This window comes from Micropterus dolomieu, linkage group LG01, assembly GCF_021292245.1.
Source record: "Micropterus dolomieu isolate WLL.071019.BEF.003 ecotype Adirondacks linkage group LG01, ASM2129224v1, whole genome shotgun sequence".
Classification (NCBI taxonomy): Eukaryota; Metazoa; Chordata; class Actinopteri; order Centrarchiformes; family Centrarchidae; genus Micropterus; species Micropterus dolomieu.
The window spans coordinates 50,691,926-50,710,818 of NC_060150.1; the positions used below are offsets into that span (position 1 = coordinate 50,691,926).

Genomic DNA, 18,893 nt, shown 5'->3' on the forward strand with positions numbered 1-18,893 from the left:
CTCCATAATGTCAAGATTCACCTCTTCTCGTCGCCGGAAGATGCAGAGAAATTCCATCGCGGACTTTGAAGAGACGGCATGGGTTTGTTTACAAATGGAGAATCAACTGATGCCTTTTGACAAGGTACTGCACTAAATAATGTTGAAGAAGTTTGTACTCTCATATCCATGAACCGGTTAAACCTATTGTTTATTTGATTATGGTTACCCGACCTGATTCTAACTTTTAACAAGATGTCATTCAACTATTATAATTTATAGATATGGTGCACAGGGGTACTATAGTTTAATTTAACCCAGTTATTTCCAAGACTCAACTTTAAACTTTATGGACTCTGCTCTTTTTGCCTGACATGTTTAGTTGCAATAACCATTCAGTTAGGGGTATTGTTGTATGCTCTTTTTGACTGCATGGTTTGTGGACATCATTTGTGGTTTGCCTGGGATAGATTTACCAGTGAAGCTGAAGTGTTACAGTTTTTAGAGGAGGGAGGGGGGAGCGGGATTAGAAGGGTTCGCATTGTTGTGGGAAGATGTTGTTCAAGTCTCCCCAGGTATGTGTATATGTATGTTTGTCTGTTGTTTTTTAAAATTTGGTTTTGATTTTTTGCAGCAGCCTTTTATTCTCTTTTCTTTTGTATAGATAAGTATGTATCATAACTATAATTCCTCTAACATAAAAATAATGAGCTGGAATGTCAGGGGGTTTCAGAAAATTACAAACTTAAACCATTACTATCCCAATGAGCATAACCCCAGTTTCTTTAGGGATATCTTTCTTGACTTGTCTACCATGAACAGATTTTTTTTATTTTAGGAGGGGGCTTGTGCTGTGACACACAAATTAGAGAACTACTGAAACAGTTTATAGAGGACATTAATCTAGTTGATGTTTGGAGAGAACGGAATCCTGATAAAAAAATCATTGCTCCTGCTATTCAAGTACACATAAATCACATTCCCGCATAGACTATTTAATTATTTCCAGGGAACTCTTACCCAAGGTTAGCGAATGCTGGTTTAATGGTATCATGTTAAGTGACCATGCTGCTGTATCACTCAAAACCCAAATTGACAAAATTGCCCATAGCCCACCTAATTGGAGGTTCCAGGCGAGATGGCTGCAAGACCAAGCTTTTGTTGACACTATTGACTGGCTAGAAAAGGGTTCAAAGGCTGGAAAACTCTTATCCTGGAGAATCAAAAACCAACAAACTGACCGAGCAATAAATAGTAATAATTTTTATGAATCCTTATATAGATCAGAATGCAACCGCGGCTCAGATGCGCAAGAAACATTTCTTGATCAGCTTCAGTTTCAGTCATTATCTGACGACATTAATTAATTAATTAATTTTATAAAACATTTAAAACTAAATTAGTAGAGCCACTTCTGAATATGTTTAAAGAATGCAATGATCGGACGTATTAATATAATAAAAATGGATATACAACCAAAATTCCTGTACCTTTTTCAATCAATCCCACACCCGCTTCCTAAATGTTTTTTTGATAAAATTAACAACATTCTTGCTAAATTCATTTGGCATTTGGCAATTCAATAAAAAAGCTAGGCTGGAATTGAAGTTGCTTTACTTGCTATATGAGAGAGGTGGCCTTCGTCTTCCAAATCTGCGGTGGTATTACTGGTCAGCTCAGTTACACTCTGCCTCGTTTTTGTCGAGGGTTTGTGTTGGTTGGGTGGTTTTTCAGTTGTTTCCTATGTTTTTATGTAGTTCTGGGTTTCACTTGTGTTCTGGTTTTGTATTCTTGTGTTTAGTCTTTCATGTGTGGTGTTTTTTAGCCTAGTTTATTCTTTTGTTCATTTGCATGTTTAATTGACTTAGTTTCTGTCTTGTCCCTTATCTTAGTTTTAGTCCTGCATTTTAGTTCTGTTTTATTCTTCCTGGTCCCTTGTCATTTGATCTGGTTTTTGTCCACTTGTCAGTGTGTCTTGTCCATGTCATCTGGTTCCATATTTTGTGAGTGGTTTCCTTAGTCCTTAGTCCTATGTCTCCATTTTTGTGTTGTCCTGTTTCCAGTTCCCTGCCCTGGTTTTGTTCGGCATGCAGTTGTTTTCCGTTTTACTTTGGTAACTCTGTCCTTGTGTGTTCTCATATGCCGTCTTCACGATTAACTAATCGCGTTCTTTTAAATTTCAATTTCGATTTGAAAACAATTAATTGTTCAGCCCTAATTACAAATAATGTAAGTGACAGCATTGAAATATAATCTTGCATGCTAGTCCATTAGACTGATTTGTGTTTACCTGCAGCGTGTTGACATGTATAGGTGTTCCACCAGTCCCATTCACTGTGTTATTTGTTTTATTTGAAGGCTTCTTTCCTTCTTTCTCTTGCAAAGCTTTCTCCTTTGTGGCCATTTTGGCTTTCTCCTCCTCAATCCGTTTGGGACTGTTCAGCATCACCTATAGAGAAAAAGAGAGAAACAGACAAAGAGGGAGGAAAAACAGGGGGATAAAGAGAGTATGAAATAAAGAGGGGGAAAGAGAGACAAAGGATTTTGTGGATTTCATGAACACAATTTCCTACAGGTAAATGTACAGTACAAATACAGTTGATAGGGCAGTTAACAACACATAGTTACCAGAGGTGGGTAGAGTAGCTCAAAACTGTACTCCAGAAAAAGTACTGTTACTTTGCAAAAACAAGTACTCAAGTAGAGGTAAAAGTGGTCATCAAATTAACTACTTGAGTAAAAGTACAAAAGTATTTACTAAAAAAATTACTTAAGGAGCTAGTCTTTTATTTGATGTGGATGTGACTAGAATTATTTCAGATGGTCTTCCTTAGGTAAAGAAGTAATAATACACTTGTATTTATTTGTGATGAAATGATAAGTTATAATCTCCTGCTTAGATAACCTGCCACATTTATCAGAACATTATTCTAAGTGTGTATCCATTTGATTACAAAATATTGAATAAATATTATAGTCTGTTAGTACTCCGATATGTAAAGATTGTTTAAAAATATAAATTATTTTCTTGTTGTCACCGATATTAAATTATGATTTGGCAAACAAATCAAATTAGGAGATAACACTGTGTGCTGGCAATTCGAGTTTTCAAATAAACAGCTCAGGCAAACACTTGTCTCTTAATTTTATTCATTTCATAATTTATTGCCTATTAAATACAGGTGTGTTCTCCTCTTCACTTTTACATGAAACATTACATCAGTTGCATCCACATGAAATAAGAGGAGTTTCTTTTTTTGTGTTTGCATGCTCCTACACTATTAGCTTGAATATTTACATTATGGCAGAAAGCATGAAGAGTTTTTAAGCATGATATACTGTATGTAACCATTTATGATTAAACACATTAGCATTAACAATACAGACACTGCTCTCTGTCAGCACGGTGTAGCCTACTGACTTCACAACCAGATTCCGCTGCACCAACACAGTCTCATCCCAGGAGGTCAAATACAGACGCTTTGAGAAAGTCTGCCAAAGCGTTTGTCTCAAATGTCCTGGGATGACATGGGGCTGGCTGCACGGTGCGCAAAATTTCAATCTGGAGCCTAAATATTAGCTGCTAGCACCATTTGAAAGCCATACTACCATGCGTTAGCTTTAGCCATTATTATGTTGATGCTTAACTGCAGTAAATAAGTAGCAAAATAGCACAATGAATGTATCTTAAAGTAGTGTAGTAAAAGTAATTATTTCTCTCTGAAAAACTAAGAGTAAAAGTAGGATGCATTAAAACTACTCTGACAACTACAATTTACTCAAAGGTTACTTGTAACATGTAACGGAGTAAATGTAACTCGTTATTACACACCTCTGGTAGTTACACATTGCAAGGTGAGACAAGTGGTTCCCAACTGGTGCACCTCTGTTAGAGGTAAAACATGTACATATAGACAATTCTTCATCACCAAAACATATTATTAAGAGCGTATTCCAAGTGACATAGGAATATGTGTGCACAACTGGATACAAAATAAGCTGAGCCATAAATTATTCAGGAGATGGTACCATAGCTCTTGTTTGTATTTTGTGGCTCTCAGCAATGGATGAGTTTTGTTTTCTCCAATTATTGGTGAAATGGCAGCGATATACACCGATCAGCCATAATGTAATGACCCCTGACCGGTGCAGTGAATGGCATAGATTATCTCGTTATGGCACCTGTCAGTTGGTGAGAGAGAGAGAATAAACTCAGCAAAAAACATCCCTTTTTCAGGACACTATTTTTATTGCAATTCTATACAAGATGTCTGTCTGATAGTGCTGTAGCTAAATTTAAGGATGTGATTCCATCAGCTCTAAATTCATTATCAAGTCACAAAGTAACAGAGGACTCCTATGCTAATTTCAGTCCCTCCCAAATCAATCATCTTGTTGATAGTGCTGCAGGCTCGCTGCGAATGATTACACTCGACTCTGTAGCACCTCTAAAAAGAAAATAATAAAACAGACGGTTAGCTCCATGGTAATACTGAAACTCGCAAATTAAAACAAATATCGCGGAAACTTGAGAGGAATTGGCGTTCCACCAAACTGGAAAATTCTCGTTTAATTTGGCAAGATAGTCTTAAAACTTATAGGAAGGCCCTCCGTAATGCCAGAGCAGCGTACTCATTAATAGAGGAAAATAGGAACAACCCCAGGTTTCTTTTCAGCACTGTAGCCAGGCTGACAGAGAGTCACAGCTCTATTGAGCCAAGTATTCCCATAGCTCTCAGTAGTTACGACTTCATGAGCTTCTTTAATGATAAATTTCTAACTATTAGAAACAAAATTCACCAAGACCTGCCCTCAACTGGCACCAACTTATCTCCAAACTCAGGAACCTTAGAAACAGCTGTAAAACCAGATATATGTTTAGACTGCTTTGCTTCCCTCAATCTTTACCAACTAACTTCAATAATTTCTTCATCTAAACCATCAACCTGCCTCTTAGACCCCATCCCGACTAGGCTGCTTAAAGAAGTTTTACCCTTAGTCAGCACGTCTATACTAGATATGATCAATCTATCTTTATCAACAGGCTATGTACCACAGTACTTTAAAGTAGCTGTAATTAAACCTCTTCTGAAAAAGCCCAACCTTGATCCAGATGTTTTAGCCAACTATAGACCTATGTCTAACCTTCCATTTCTCTCTAAGGTTCTGGAGAAAGCAGTTGCTAAACAGCTGTGTGACTTTCTACAGAGCAATAGTTTATTTGAGGATTTTCAGTCAGGATTTAGAGTTCATCATAGCACAGAGGCAGCACTGGTGAAAATTACTAATGACCTCCTCATTGCAACAGACAAAGGACTTGTCTCTGTACTGGTTTTATTAGATCTTAGTGCTGCATTCGATACCATTGACCATCAGATCCTATTACAGAGACTGGAACATTTCATTGGTATTAAAGGAACGGCTCTAAGTCCTATTTATCAGATCGATTTCAGTTTGTACATGTTAACGATGAATCCTCCATGTACGCCAAAGTTAGTCATGGAGTTCCACAAGGATCTGTCCTCAGATCAATCCTCTTGACTTTATATATGCTTCCTTTAGGCAATATTATCAGGAAACACTCCAAAAACCTTCATTGTTATGCAGATGATACTCAGTTATATCTATTGATCAAGCCAGATGAAACTCATCTGTTAGCTAAACTTCAAATGTGCCTTCAGGATGTTAAAACCTGGATGACCTGTAATTTTATAATGTTAAACATGGATAAAACTGAAGTCATTGTTCTGGGGCCCAAGCACCTCCGTGACACATTATCTAAAGATATAGTTTCCCTTAATGGCATCGCCCTGGCCTCCAGCACCACTGTGAGGAATCTTGGAGTTATCTTTGATAAGGACATGTCCTTTAAGTCTCACATTAAGCAAATTCCAAGGACCGCCTTTTTTCACCTACGTAATATTGCAAAAATCAGGAACATCCTGTCTAAAAATGATGCAGAAAAACTAGTCCATGCATTTGTTACTTCTAGGAGGAATTACTGCAATTCCTTATTATCAGGCTGCTCAAAAAAGTCCATTAAGACTCTTCAGCTGATTCAGAATGCTGCAGCACGTGTTCTGACAGGAACCAAGAAAAGAGATAACATTTCTCTTGTCTTAGCTTCTCTGCATTGGCTTCCAGTAAAATCCAGAATAGAATTTAAAATCCTTCTTTTCACCTACAAAGCTCTTAACGGTCAGGCACCATCTTATCTTAAAGAGTTCATAGTACCTTACTACCCCACCAGAGCACTGCGTTCCCAGATTGCAGGCTTACTTGTGGTTCCTAGAGTCTCCAAAGGTAGAATGGGAGCCAGAGCGTTCAGCTATCAAGCTCCTCTCCTGTGGAACCAGGTTCCAGTTTGGGTTCAGGAGGTTATGCTGCTATAGGCCTAGACTGCCGGGGGATTTCCTATGATGCACTGAGCTCCTCTCTCCTCTACTTTCTCTCCCTATGTATGCAACCTCATCCCATTATTGCATGTTACTAACACAACTTCTCCCCTTTCCGGTAGTCTTGTCCCTCTCCTCTCTCCTCCTATCACTTCCTGCAGGTGTTTCTGGCTCTGGAGCTGTGGAGTCTGGATCTGTGGCTGCGGGTCACCTGCTGCCCCTGTGTTCCTGCTGGACACCGTCTGCTACAACTATTGTTACTAATCCTATTGTTGTTGTTTTAATTATAATCATTAACACTACTGTAAATATCTGTACCATAATTCATTCAGTCTATAGCAACATTACCTTTACTGTCTGTACCTGATTTTAAAGGGTGTAAACAATGTTTTTAGCGCTTGTTCAATGAACCATAAACAATCAATGAAATATGCACCTGTGTATTGGTCGCTAAGACACTAAAGCCTAAATCCACAAACTCTTAGCCGGAGCTAATCGCAGCCATTCTAGTCAATGCTTGTGAGTCCACCAGCTGTGGGCGCAGCGTGTCCCACTCCACAGAGAATACTTAGCAGGTCTATCTTTGCCACTAGCCGCGTCAAGCAACACAGAGCAGCTCGCACCAGGCAGGAAGTCAGAAAGAGAACGGCAGAGAGAATCCGGTAAATTTTCAAAATTAAACGATGTAAAACAATAATAAACACGGTTAAAACGGACACAAAACGAAATCATTTAACTGCAAACACTGATTACCAAATCAACAAAATCTAAACATGTCAGCAAAATCAGGCAGGCAAAATGCTCTGATTCTGTAATGCTCCTCTTGGGAAATGCAGCCTGAAGTTGACGGGACGAAACGGGGTCACATAGAGCTGTGGAGAAAGTAGTAGAAGCACAAACAGGACAAATTAATAACAAGTAGGGCAGGCTACACGCTCCGCTGCTGACACGCTTCTGACACGCTTCCAGTGAACTTTGACCCCAGGCTATGGACGGATATAAACCGTGGCGAATCTTTGCACTCTGTCACTGTATTAGAACTACACTTGTGTCAACAACCAGTGAAGAAGTCAATGTGTTAACAGGTAAAAAGTGACAGACATATTCTTTTCTTTCATTTCTGCTCTGTTGAACAAAAGTTACTGTAATGTTAACTTTTAGACGCATCAAATCTAGTAGGCTGTGACTTAAATACTATCCAACTGTTCATGTAAATGTGTGATAAAGTAATGCCATATCTAATTTCTCTCTCTCTCTCTCTCTCTCTTAGATAAGTTGCAGGTCCAAAGAATGCTATTTGTAGTGTAGATTGGTTCAATCAGAGTGTGTTTTTGCCCAGTAGTTTGGCTTGCATATTGTGACGCCCTGTGGGGCCATGTGTGGGCGTGGCCAATATCTATCCCTTGCAGGTGACGAGCTGGAACTGATTGCAGTAACTCCGGGCACCTGGGTTAATTGCCCTGTAGAGTATTTGTAAAGCCTTATTCTCATTTTTAGGGTTGATGCTGCTGGGCTGTGGTCACAGACCTCCCTGCTAACTTACTACACTCTGTTTCCCTTCACAGGTTTCTGGACATGCTGTTTTAGTTGTAGTTATTTTTTCTTGCACATTACAACACCCTTACACACATTTTCCATGCATCCATCATCCTGCCCTGACATGACCACTGATTTTCATACACCGTACTTTATCACCTTTACATTGGCTCAAGTCTCATTTTGGCTTATTTTGAGTTAAATAAATATATTTTGTTAAACACTTACCGTGGTGTGTTTCCCTTTTTGTTTTGGCCTTTAGAGCCAGGTCATAACAATATATTGTTTTGAAACAGGCTACTAGAGATAGGTAAAATTAATGGCATTCACATTAGCTTACTGTTTTTCATGGCCAACTACACTATCCCCTTTTCTTTACAGCAAGTAAACGTAGCTGCAGTTCAGCAAGTGACAGTCACAAACAACAACTTATAGTTTTACTATGTATCACTCACTACGCTGAATCAATCTTACGTGTGTGTGTGTGTAGTAACATTGCTTAGCAGCTATTATTCAAGTTGAAAATTATTTTTTAGAAACACTGTTACCCATTATTTTATATGTATGTGTGTATATATATATATATATATATATATATACACATTTTAAAAACACTTTTGGCGTTTTCTTTAATCGAGGCAGTTACACTGAAGGATATTTTGACACCTCAGAGCTCAACAACTCCCTTAATTTAATAGTTTGCAACACAAATATTTCTGGGTCAAAAGAAAGGTAAGAGTTGAGTGACATTATATTTATACCTATTCATCTTTTTATGAAAAAAACAGGAAATGCGTTGTTTTGTTTTTTTAAATTAACTCCCCCCCAACCCCTCGCTGCACTGTGGATTGATTGCAAAGTTTATCACAGTATGAGAAAAAAAATTCACTGTTTATTTTTGAAGTAGTAAATACATAACGTGACATCAAAATCAGCTTTATTTGCAAGGTATTACAGATTGAGACAATAGCGCAATGAAGAGTGCAAAGGATGCAGGAGTAAATTATTATCATAATTATTATGTACATGTTGGATGTGGATGTGATATACAGGTACACATACATGTACACATGTATGCATGTATGTGCTATGGATCATAGTGCAAAGGATGCTGGAATAAATGAGTATTATGTGCAGGTGTTATATACTTGAGGTAGGTGGATTTGGTATACAGTATATACAATATGACAATAAAACGATATGAACAGTATGAACAGCACTGAAATAGAGACTGATGAATGAACAGTAAGTGGTAACCAGTAAACAGGTGGCTGATTAGAGCCAGATTTACTGAATTATAGCACAGGAATTGTTCCTGTCAGTCAGAAGTCAGCTGTTCATCAGAGTGATGGCTTGTAGGAAGAAACTGCTTCTGTGTCTGTTGGTTTTGGCGTACAGTGCTCTATAGCACTTACCAGAGGGGAGAAGCTGGAACAGGTTGTGCCCGGGGTGAGATGGATCTGCAGTGATGTTTCCTGCCTGTTTCCCGACTCTGGAAATGTATAAATCCTGAATGGAGGGCAGGTTGGCACAGATGATCTTTTCTGCAGTCCTGACTGTCCGTTGTAGTCTGCTCCTGTCCTTTTTGGTGGCAGATCCAAACCAGACAGTGATGGAGGTGCAGAGGACTGACTGGATGATGGCTATGTAGAACTGGATCAGCAGCTCCTTAGGCAGGTTGAGCTTCCTGAGCTGGTGCAGGAAGTACATCCTCTGCTGGGCCTTCTTGGTGATGGTGTCAGTGTTGGACTCCCACTTTAGGTCCTGGGAAATAGTGGATCCCAGAAACATGAAGGATTCCACAGCAGACACAGGGCTGTTTAGAATGGTGATGGGGGGCAGAATGGGAGGGCTCCTCCTGAAGTCCACGATCATCTCCACAGTTTTGAGCGTGTTAAGCTCCAGGTTGTTCTGACTGCACCAGAGAGCCAGCTGATCGACCGCCCGTCTGTAGGCCGACTCATCACCGTTCCGGATGACGCTGAAGTTCGCTGACGATACAACGGTCTTCAAAGGCACCAGTGAGCCCTGTTTCCATCCAGGAGCACTTTCAGGGCAAGACTCATTCCCCCAAAATGCACTACAGAGCGCCACAGGAAGTCATTCCTGCCTGTGGCCATCAAGCTTTACAACTCCTCCCTCTACGTGTCTGACACCCAGGACATGGTTCCAGTAATCCATGTCCTTAGTCTGCTTGTCTTCAGTAAACTTGTTTGCGGGCTTTCTTGTGCATCATGTTTAGAAGAGGCTTACCTCTGGGACGACAGCCATGCGACCAATTTGATGCAGTGTGCGGCGTCTGGTCTCAGCACTGACAGGCTGTTCCCCCCACCCCTTCAACCTCTGCAGCACTGCTGGCAGCATTGTTATGTCTATTTCCCAAAGACAACCTCTGGATATCAAGCTGAGCACGTGCACTCAACTTCTTTGGTCGACCATGGCGAGGTCTGTTCTGAGTGGAACCTGTCCTGTTGAACCGCTCTATGGTCTCTGCCACCGTGCAGCAGCTCAGTTTCACGATCTTGGCAGTCTTCTTATAGCCTCGGCCATCTTTATGTAGGGCAACCATTCTTTATTTCAGATCCTCATTTCTTTGCCATGAGGTGCCATGTTGAACCTTCAGTGACCAGTACGAGGGAGCCTGAGAGCAATAACACCAAACCACACCTGAGACCTTGTAACACTAACAAGTTACATGACACCGAGGAGGCAAAATGGCTAATTGGGCCCAATTTGGACATGGGGTGACAGGGGTGTCCTCACTTTTGTTGCCAGCGGGTTAGACATAAATGGCTGTGTGATGTGTTGAAAAAACTGTCAAAAAAAGAGGCTGTCATTTTTTGAGTCAGTGCCTTATTACAGTTGAAGTCGGAAGTTTAAATACACCTCGGTTGAAGTCATTAAACTTTATTTTTAACCACTTCACATATTTCATGTGAACAAATGATAGTTTTGACAAGTCTTCCTCCTATGTGACCTTCCGACTTTTAATTGACAGCAGTTACAATAGCTGTAAAATGCAAAAACCACATACATTTTTCCCAGCTACCCCCACAGACCTCCCTACAGGAATTTCATCTTTCTCACCTTTTTCAACCCTGATGAGTTGGTGAGCAGCCTGTAATCCCATTGTGATCACTGCCAGTGATTTGACACTTAACTTTGCCACTCAAATGCGTTTGCTGTGTTTCTTGTGGCCTTACCCTAATTCATTATTACCCATTCAAATGACACCACTCAAATGTTATGAAAGTCTTTGTACAGTACTTGTACATTTACTTTTGTAAATGAATCAAAGATAACTTGCTGACGTGCCAACACTGTTACTTTCTCCTTTCATAATCCTAGACTCTATGCTCAGGGAGTGTCTAACCCAGTGATGAGTATGAAGATGTACTGTATATGTTGTATGTAATTGTGAGTGCGTGAGTGTGAGAAGAACTGACCTGTACCACAGCGTATTCCACCAGTGATGAAAATCCAAAAAGTAGACAGGCAATGAGCCAGATATCAATGGCCTTTACGTAGGAAACCTTTGGTAGCTCTGACGCCAACAGCATACTCTCACTGGACAGAGAGAGTACTGATAAAATACCTAAAACACACAGAAGTTAATACGTTAATGTTACCATGTGTGAATAATTATTTCCAGATAAGCAACATTCGTGAAAATTAAATCTACCTAGAGAAAAAAGAAAAAGGGGGATAGTGGTTAGGGTTGGGTATCGTTTAAAATTTTACAATCCCAGTACCAAAACGTGTACCCTTAAAGTGATTCAGATAACAATGGAGTACTTCATTTGATACCTTGCGTAAAATGCCACATGTTAAAGCCATAGTAGTTTATTGGTATTATTATTTTTATTGTTGTTATGGACACACAAGGTAATCAAGGTTTTCTATTTTTTTTTCCCCAATAACTGTTATATAAAAATATTGGGAAATTGTATCAGATCGCTCCTCATCCTAATTAGGTCATCCTCACTAGAAGTATCATCAGAGGAAGGACAATAGCTTGGAAGTTTTTTTTGTATTTGAATGAGAGAGGAGTAAAACAGTTAAGTGGTCACTAAGTTGTTGAAAATGAATTTAAGTAAACAACGGAGAAAATTTTTTACTGTCCATCAATAAATCTTGAACTGAATTGAAAGGTCTCAGCGGATGCTTTTTCCTTTAGTGGTGAGTACCTACTCCAAAAAGACAGTAAGAAGTAGAAAACGAGAAAGGAGTTGCTTAAACAAGTCACTAAACTACACTAAAGAGTCTAAAGAAGCAAACAGGAGAAGAGAGGCTGCACATCCAGCTGACAATACCGATTACATCTGATATCAGCTGCAGCTGCAGCTGTAGGCTCTGTGAGTAAAATCAGCTGATGAGCTGCAGCGCCACAAAAGCGTTGAATTAATATGATAGAATGGAGTGATTTTTTGCACCGTTCTGGTTACAAAATGTATCAAATGCAGTACTCATCTGTAGACTTTTTTATACTACTCAGTACTGGGCTATTTCTGTGATACCTTAAAGAAATCGAGTAGCGATATCCATTCCTAACAGTTGTTGGTTTATAGCAATGATGTGTTTGGTGTGGTTATGTTACCATGCAACATACCATCAACTACACTGTGGAAATGCATAATAAGTAGGGGTGTGAAGAGTGAAAATGTGACAATTTCTAACAGTGGTTGGTTAATAGCACTGATGTCTTTGGTGTGGTTATGTTACCATGCAACATACCAGCAACTACATTGTGGAAATGCATAATAATTAGGGGTGTTAAAAATGAAAATGTGACGAAATTGCTTGTAAGGTTAAAAGCTGTCTTGCGAGACTCACAAAATTGACATTTTTCACACGCTGGCACAATCAACGCTGTCATGGAGAATCAACTCTGCTCAGCAGCTGATGCGACACCAGCGTGAGGGAGTACAAAAAAACACCTTCTGTCACTTTTTAATGATAGATGGTGACCTTTGACCTATTAAGCCTTAATTTTGGACTCCATCTAACATATTCCCCAGCCTAAATCTAAAATGCAGCATTGGTAAATGTTTGATAAAGAGCATATCATCGTCTGATCCTTCTCGCCACCTGTATTACACAGACAACCAAAATATAAATTAAATAGGGCAAATTAGTCTTTTTATAAAAGGTCCATTAAACAGACTCAGTTTCAAAGTATCTTCCAAAAATTCCTCCACCACTCTCTTGTTGTATTTGTTGACATCTGTGTGAATTGCGGAATTGAGAACCACCCCCCTACCTCACACTACCTCCCTCTCTGCCACCAGCGGCATACACTAGCCATATCATGTATTTTGTAAATGTTCAATATAAACAATATACCAGCTTTCCTCCCCATCCCCTGCCCTATTAATAACACGGCAGGATATATAACGGCACCTAATATAAAGGAATCTTAAATATTATTAAAAATAACACATTCTAATAAAATAATAACAAAAAGTTACAGCATATGTTCTTAACATACAAAAAATAAAGCCTAAACACTTCCTAATTGTCATGTCTCACAATGTTACTTAAGCTTAATTACGTGTGTCCTCTCAAGGACTCTTTTAGACAATTTGTTCCAAATGTAAAATAGTGTTGAACCTGACACAGGATAAAAGCTGTACGTGCGGACACACTGAGCTCCATCAGCAGAAGTCTGCCTCTGCTGTTTATTTGAAACAAGAGCTGACTGACTGACTGAAAAAAATTGAGTCAGAAGAGGTCAAGATGTTAGCCATGAGAAAAAAACATAAAACAGTATAAACAGTACGTACATACAAAACAGGGCTGGAAACGTGCCTATGCCACTTCCCAAGCAAAGGTTGTGATCTATAAAAAACAAACATGGTGGGAAAATGTGCGGTCCTGTAAGTAAACTCTGAACCATGTGTATGCACATAAAGAGGAGAAATGAGAAACGGCGACTCACATGGCAGAAGGATGAAACTGTTTGAAATGAGGAGGCCTACTATTGTGTAAAATAAAACGAAATATTACCTCTGAGTATTATAGGCTTAAAGGCTTTCTGAATAAACAAACACCCGTTTGATTGACTTTCCCTGAAGTGGGCAAAAAAACCACACAATTTAAGATAATTTACAACGCACAAAAAGATCCAGATTTAGGATAATAAACACAAGAGATATCAAGGAGACATCTGTTTCTGCAAAAGAACGCCTCAAATATGCTGTACAGTGTAATCACGAATCATTAATTAATACTTGCATGTAGTGCAATTTATTCTTATAAATAAGGTGAACAGGAAAACAAATTACATTTAAATTGATGCCGTTTCAATGTGTCAGACGAACAAATACGAGAGCGTAGTTTCATATATTGTTATCACGTGTTCGTTGTGTTATCGAGCCAAACGCTGTGAGCTAGCTTGTGGATGTGATGCTCTGCTTGTAAAAACACATTATGGAAATATAACACTATTTTATGTCATTTAGAACAAATCATATTTCTTTTAACTCATCGGCAGCCTCATTAAGTGTGTGGACTGTTTGTGTAGGTTAAATAAATGTTTAAAAACAAGCGGAATGCTTTTGGTTTACTCTCTTTTCTAACGGGGGAATCTAAATTAGTACCTGGGTCATCCTGTCTTACGTGTGCGTGTCCCTCCAGCCAGCGACATCACTACTCAGGAAGGATGCCCCCTCCTGCAGATCGGTTATGAAGGGGTGGAGCTCCGGTGCACCCTTTCCTCCGGTGCACAAGCGTTGCGTGAATGTGCGTTTTTTACCCACCAAACAACATGCTTCGACTTCACCAAAAGGAACCAAAAGTCAAACTATTAGGCAAAATGTAATGTTTTTTTCATTTTTTATATTAGTTTCTGTTGTGTAGTTTTATCTACATTTATTCTATATTTGAGCAAGGACAGTGTCCGTTTTCAACTCCGGTTCCGGCATTAGAACCGGACAACTCCATAGAACACGAGGTGTCGCCAGAACCGAACAACGTTGTGAAGGAAAACATTCATGCGTCACCAACCCCAGGCGACACAGATGATGAGGAAAATATTCAACCTTTGTCGCCAGAACCGACCAACTCTACAATGTCTAAAGAGCAGTGGGCAGAGGTTAGCAATAGTTGTTTGAATGTGACTTAAGTTCATAGGTTCACCAAGCGGTCATATTATCCTAAATAACTTGTGTCCTCTAGGCTACATAGTAATTTAGGTTTCTTCTGGGATAGAGGAGAATATATATATATATATATATATAAATTTATTATACACACACACAGTACAGGCCAAAAGTTTGGACACACCTTCTCATTCAATGCGTTTCCTTTATTTACATTGTAGATTCTCACTGAAGGCATCAAAACTATGAATGAACACATATGGAATTATGTACTTAACAAAAAAGTGTGAAATAACTGAAAACATGTCTTGTATTCTAGTTTCTTCAAAGTAGCCACCCTTTGCTCTGATTACTGCTTTGCACACTCTTGGCATTCTCTTGATGAGCTTCAAGAGGTAGTCACCTGAAATGGTTTTCCAACAGTCTTGAAGGAGTTCCCAGAGATGCTTAGCACTTGTTGGCCCTTTTGCCTTCACTCTGCGGTCCAGATCACCCCAAACCACTCAGTACGCCACCCAGCTTCTGGTACAGGCCGTGGTTATTTCTCGCATCGACTATTGCAGTGCCCTCCTAGCAGGTCTTCCAGCTTGTGCGGTGAAACCCTTACAAATGGTTCAGAACGCAGCAGCGCGTCTGGTTTTTGATCAGCCCGAGAAGACTCATGTCACTCCATTACTCAGTGACCTCCACTGGCTCCCCGTGGCCTCCAGAATCATATTCAAGTCACTATTGCTTGCATACAGAGTGACTACCGGGTCTGCACCCATCTACCTAAACTCCATAATACAAACTTACGTTCCTTCTCGGCCGCTACGCTCCTCCAGCGAACTCCGCCTGGCTCTGCCATCCCTTCACACAAAGCAATCCCAGTCCCGGCTGTTCTCATCTGTGACACCACGATGGTGGAACTAGCTACCATACGCCATCAGAGCAGGGGCGTCCCTCTCTAACTTCAAGAAGCTCTTGAAAACTCATCTCTTCCGAGAACACTTCCTCTTAGAACACCTCTAACTCCTAACCTCTAACATGCACTTCCTGTGCTCTTCTTCTATCCCCTACAATGATCTTGTTTTGATTGCACTTTTTGTTAACTCTTACTTCCTTCCCTAGGTATCTACCCCATTGATGTGATATGTACTGTGAGCTCTTGTCAGTTGTAGTTGATGCTCTGTTGATGCTTGTATGTTGTTCCTCAAATGTAAGTCGCTTTGGATAAAAGCGTCTGCCAAATGAGTAAATGTAAATGTAAATTGGGTTCAGTTCCGGTGACTGTGGAGGCCAGGTCATCTGGCGCAGCACTCCATCACTCTCCATCTTGGTCAAATAGCCCTGGAGGTGAGTTTGGGGTCATTTTCCTGTTGAAAAATAAATGATGATCCAACTAAACGCAAAACGGATGGGATGGCATGTCGCTGCAGGATGCTGTGGTAGAAATGCTGGTTCAGTATGCAATTTTGAATAAATCCTCAACAGTGTCACCAGCAAAGCACCCCCACACCATCACACCTCCTCCTCCATGCTTCACAGTGGGAACCAGGCATGTAGAATCCATCCGTTCACCAAGACACGGCTGTTGGAACCAAAGATCTCAAATTTGGACTCGTCAGACCAAAGCACAGATTTCCACTGGTCTAATGTCCATTCCTTGTGTTTCTTGGCCCAAACAAATCTCTTCTGCTTGTTGCCTCTCCTGAGCAGTGGTTTCCTAGCAGCTACTTGACCATGAAGGCCTGATTCGCGCAGTCTCCTCTTAACAGATGTTCTAGAGATGTGTCTGCTGCTAGAACTCTGTGTGGCATTCAGCTGGTCTCTAATCTGAGCTGCTATTAACCTGCGATTTCTGAGGCTGGTGACTCGGATGAACTTATCCCCAGCAGCAGAGGTGACTCTTGGTCTTCCTTTCCTGGGGCGGTCCTCATGTGAGCCAGTTTCATTGTAGCGCTTGATGGTTTTTGCGACTGCACTTGGCCACTCGTTTCCCTTTACTTAGCTGATTGGTTCTTGCCATAATATGATTTCTAACAGTTGTCCAATAGGGCTGTCGGCTGTGTATCAACCTGACTTCTGCACAACACAACTGATGGTCCCAACCCCATTAATAAGGGAAAAAATTCCACTAATTAACCCTGACAAGGCACACCTGTGAAGTGAAAACCATTTCACGTGTTTACCTCATGAAGCTCATTGAGAGAACACCAAGGGTTTGCAGCGCTGTCAAAAAAGCAAAGGGTGGCTACTTTGAGGAATCTAAAATATAAGACATGTTTTCAGTTATTTCACACTTTTTTGTAAAGTACATAATTCCATATGTGTTCATTCATAGTTTTGATGCCTTCAGTGAGAATCTAGAAATGTAAATAGTCATGAAAATAAAGGAAACGCATTGAATGAGAAGGTGTGTCCAAACTTTTGGCCTGTACTTTATGTATGTATGTATGTATGTATGTATGTATGTATGTGTATATATATATATATATATACAAACACACACACACACACACACACACACACACACACACACACATCCACTGTCAACCGCTTATCCTGCGTACAGGGTCGCGGGGGGCTGGAGCCAATCCCAGCTGATATATTAGATATTTAAGGCAGCACCAACTGATCTGCCACTTAACATCATAATGCGCAAAACCCAACACAACGGTAGATCTACGGTATCAGCCAGGGCTGGATTGGTAATCTGGCATACCGGGCAAATGCCCGGTTGGCCGCCACACTTTTGGGGCCGGTGTATCGAAAATGATGTATTTCTATAACTGTTGACCGGCCCATAAAGCAGCCCATTGGATGATTTTCTATACTGACACCCAATCATATATCTTACTAGCCCCGGCCCCCTCTGCTCTCTGTTCCTTGCGTTATGCCCTTCCCCTGCACCAAAAAAAAAATCTTCAGAGGAGGCCGCCAAATGCGTGAAAACAACTGACAGGCACAGGCACCTGAAGGAGTAAAGGAGAGCTGTGGCCGCTGCCAGGCAGAGGAGGAGGCTGTGTTAGCGAGTGCCTGAGTCAGGAGAGTAGAGGTGAAGCGGTAAGCATGAGTAGCTCAACCTGTAGGGAGGAAGGGTCATTTACACTGGGTACGCTGGGGACATGTAGGCTACCACCAACGGCGTCGCCAGGTCATTTTTCCGGGGGCCCCGGATGTTTTGACTGTGGCCCCAAATGTAACTCAACAACAACATAAAAAATAATTTCCATATTAGGCTAATATGCAATAACCTTAATGACGCAGCCTGTCTTGCAGCTCTTCAAAGAGCGGAAGCTACTACATTTAGAGAGAGAGAGAAAGCGAGAGAGAGAGAGCGCATTGCTCACAGCTTCAGGGCTTGTCCGCGACTACTAATTTGTCCCGAGCAAAATAGTGATCAAAACATTTAAATATAAATGTTGTCGGTCAGTGTCTAGTCAATGTGCTTACACAAACGGTCAACAGTCGCTGCAAAGTAGTGGGAGAATAACGACCCCCTCACTCTCTTTGCTGTCTCTGCCCCCCTCACTCTGTTTGACTGTCTCTATGCTCCAGGATTCCCTCTGAAGCGGCTGTGAGCTGCACTTTATCAGAGGTGCTGAAGTGAACGTGTTTTCAGTTTCAGTTTTCTACCTCTGATGAAGAGCAGTGAGTTCGGCTCGTCCAGTACAGTCCCAGACGGGCTCTGTGTATGTCAGACGGTCTAAAGGGGGTAGCAGCCTACTACCACATCAGCAGAGCAATAACGCAGGGTAATGTGCAGCAGTGGGGCAGGTAGATTTTGTTAAATTATAATGACTTCATTCTCATTATATCTTGTAATATTATAACTCAAATTAATATTCTGCAAATGTCAGACAACACAGATATGTGGGAGAGATTTTTAAAGTGCAGAAAG

At 40.6% G+C, this 18,893-nt stretch overlaps 1 protein-coding gene across 1 annotated transcript in view; it reads right to left on the reverse strand.

Moving 5' to 3' along the window:
* The window catches only part of LOC123968947 (glycine receptor subunit beta-like), a 63,256-nt gene that overhangs the window by 4,076 nt on the left and 40,287 nt on the right, over positions 1 to 18,893 (reverse strand). The window contains exons 9-10 of the mRNA XM_046045992.1: positions 11,357 to 11,505; positions 2,270 to 2,428 (exon numbers count right to left, since the gene is read on the reverse strand). Of these exons, the coding sequence (XP_045901948.1) occupies positions 2,270 to 2,428; positions 11,357 to 11,505 (308 nt within the window). The remainder of the gene's footprint in view (positions 1 to 2,269; positions 2,429 to 11,356; positions 11,506 to 18,893) is intronic.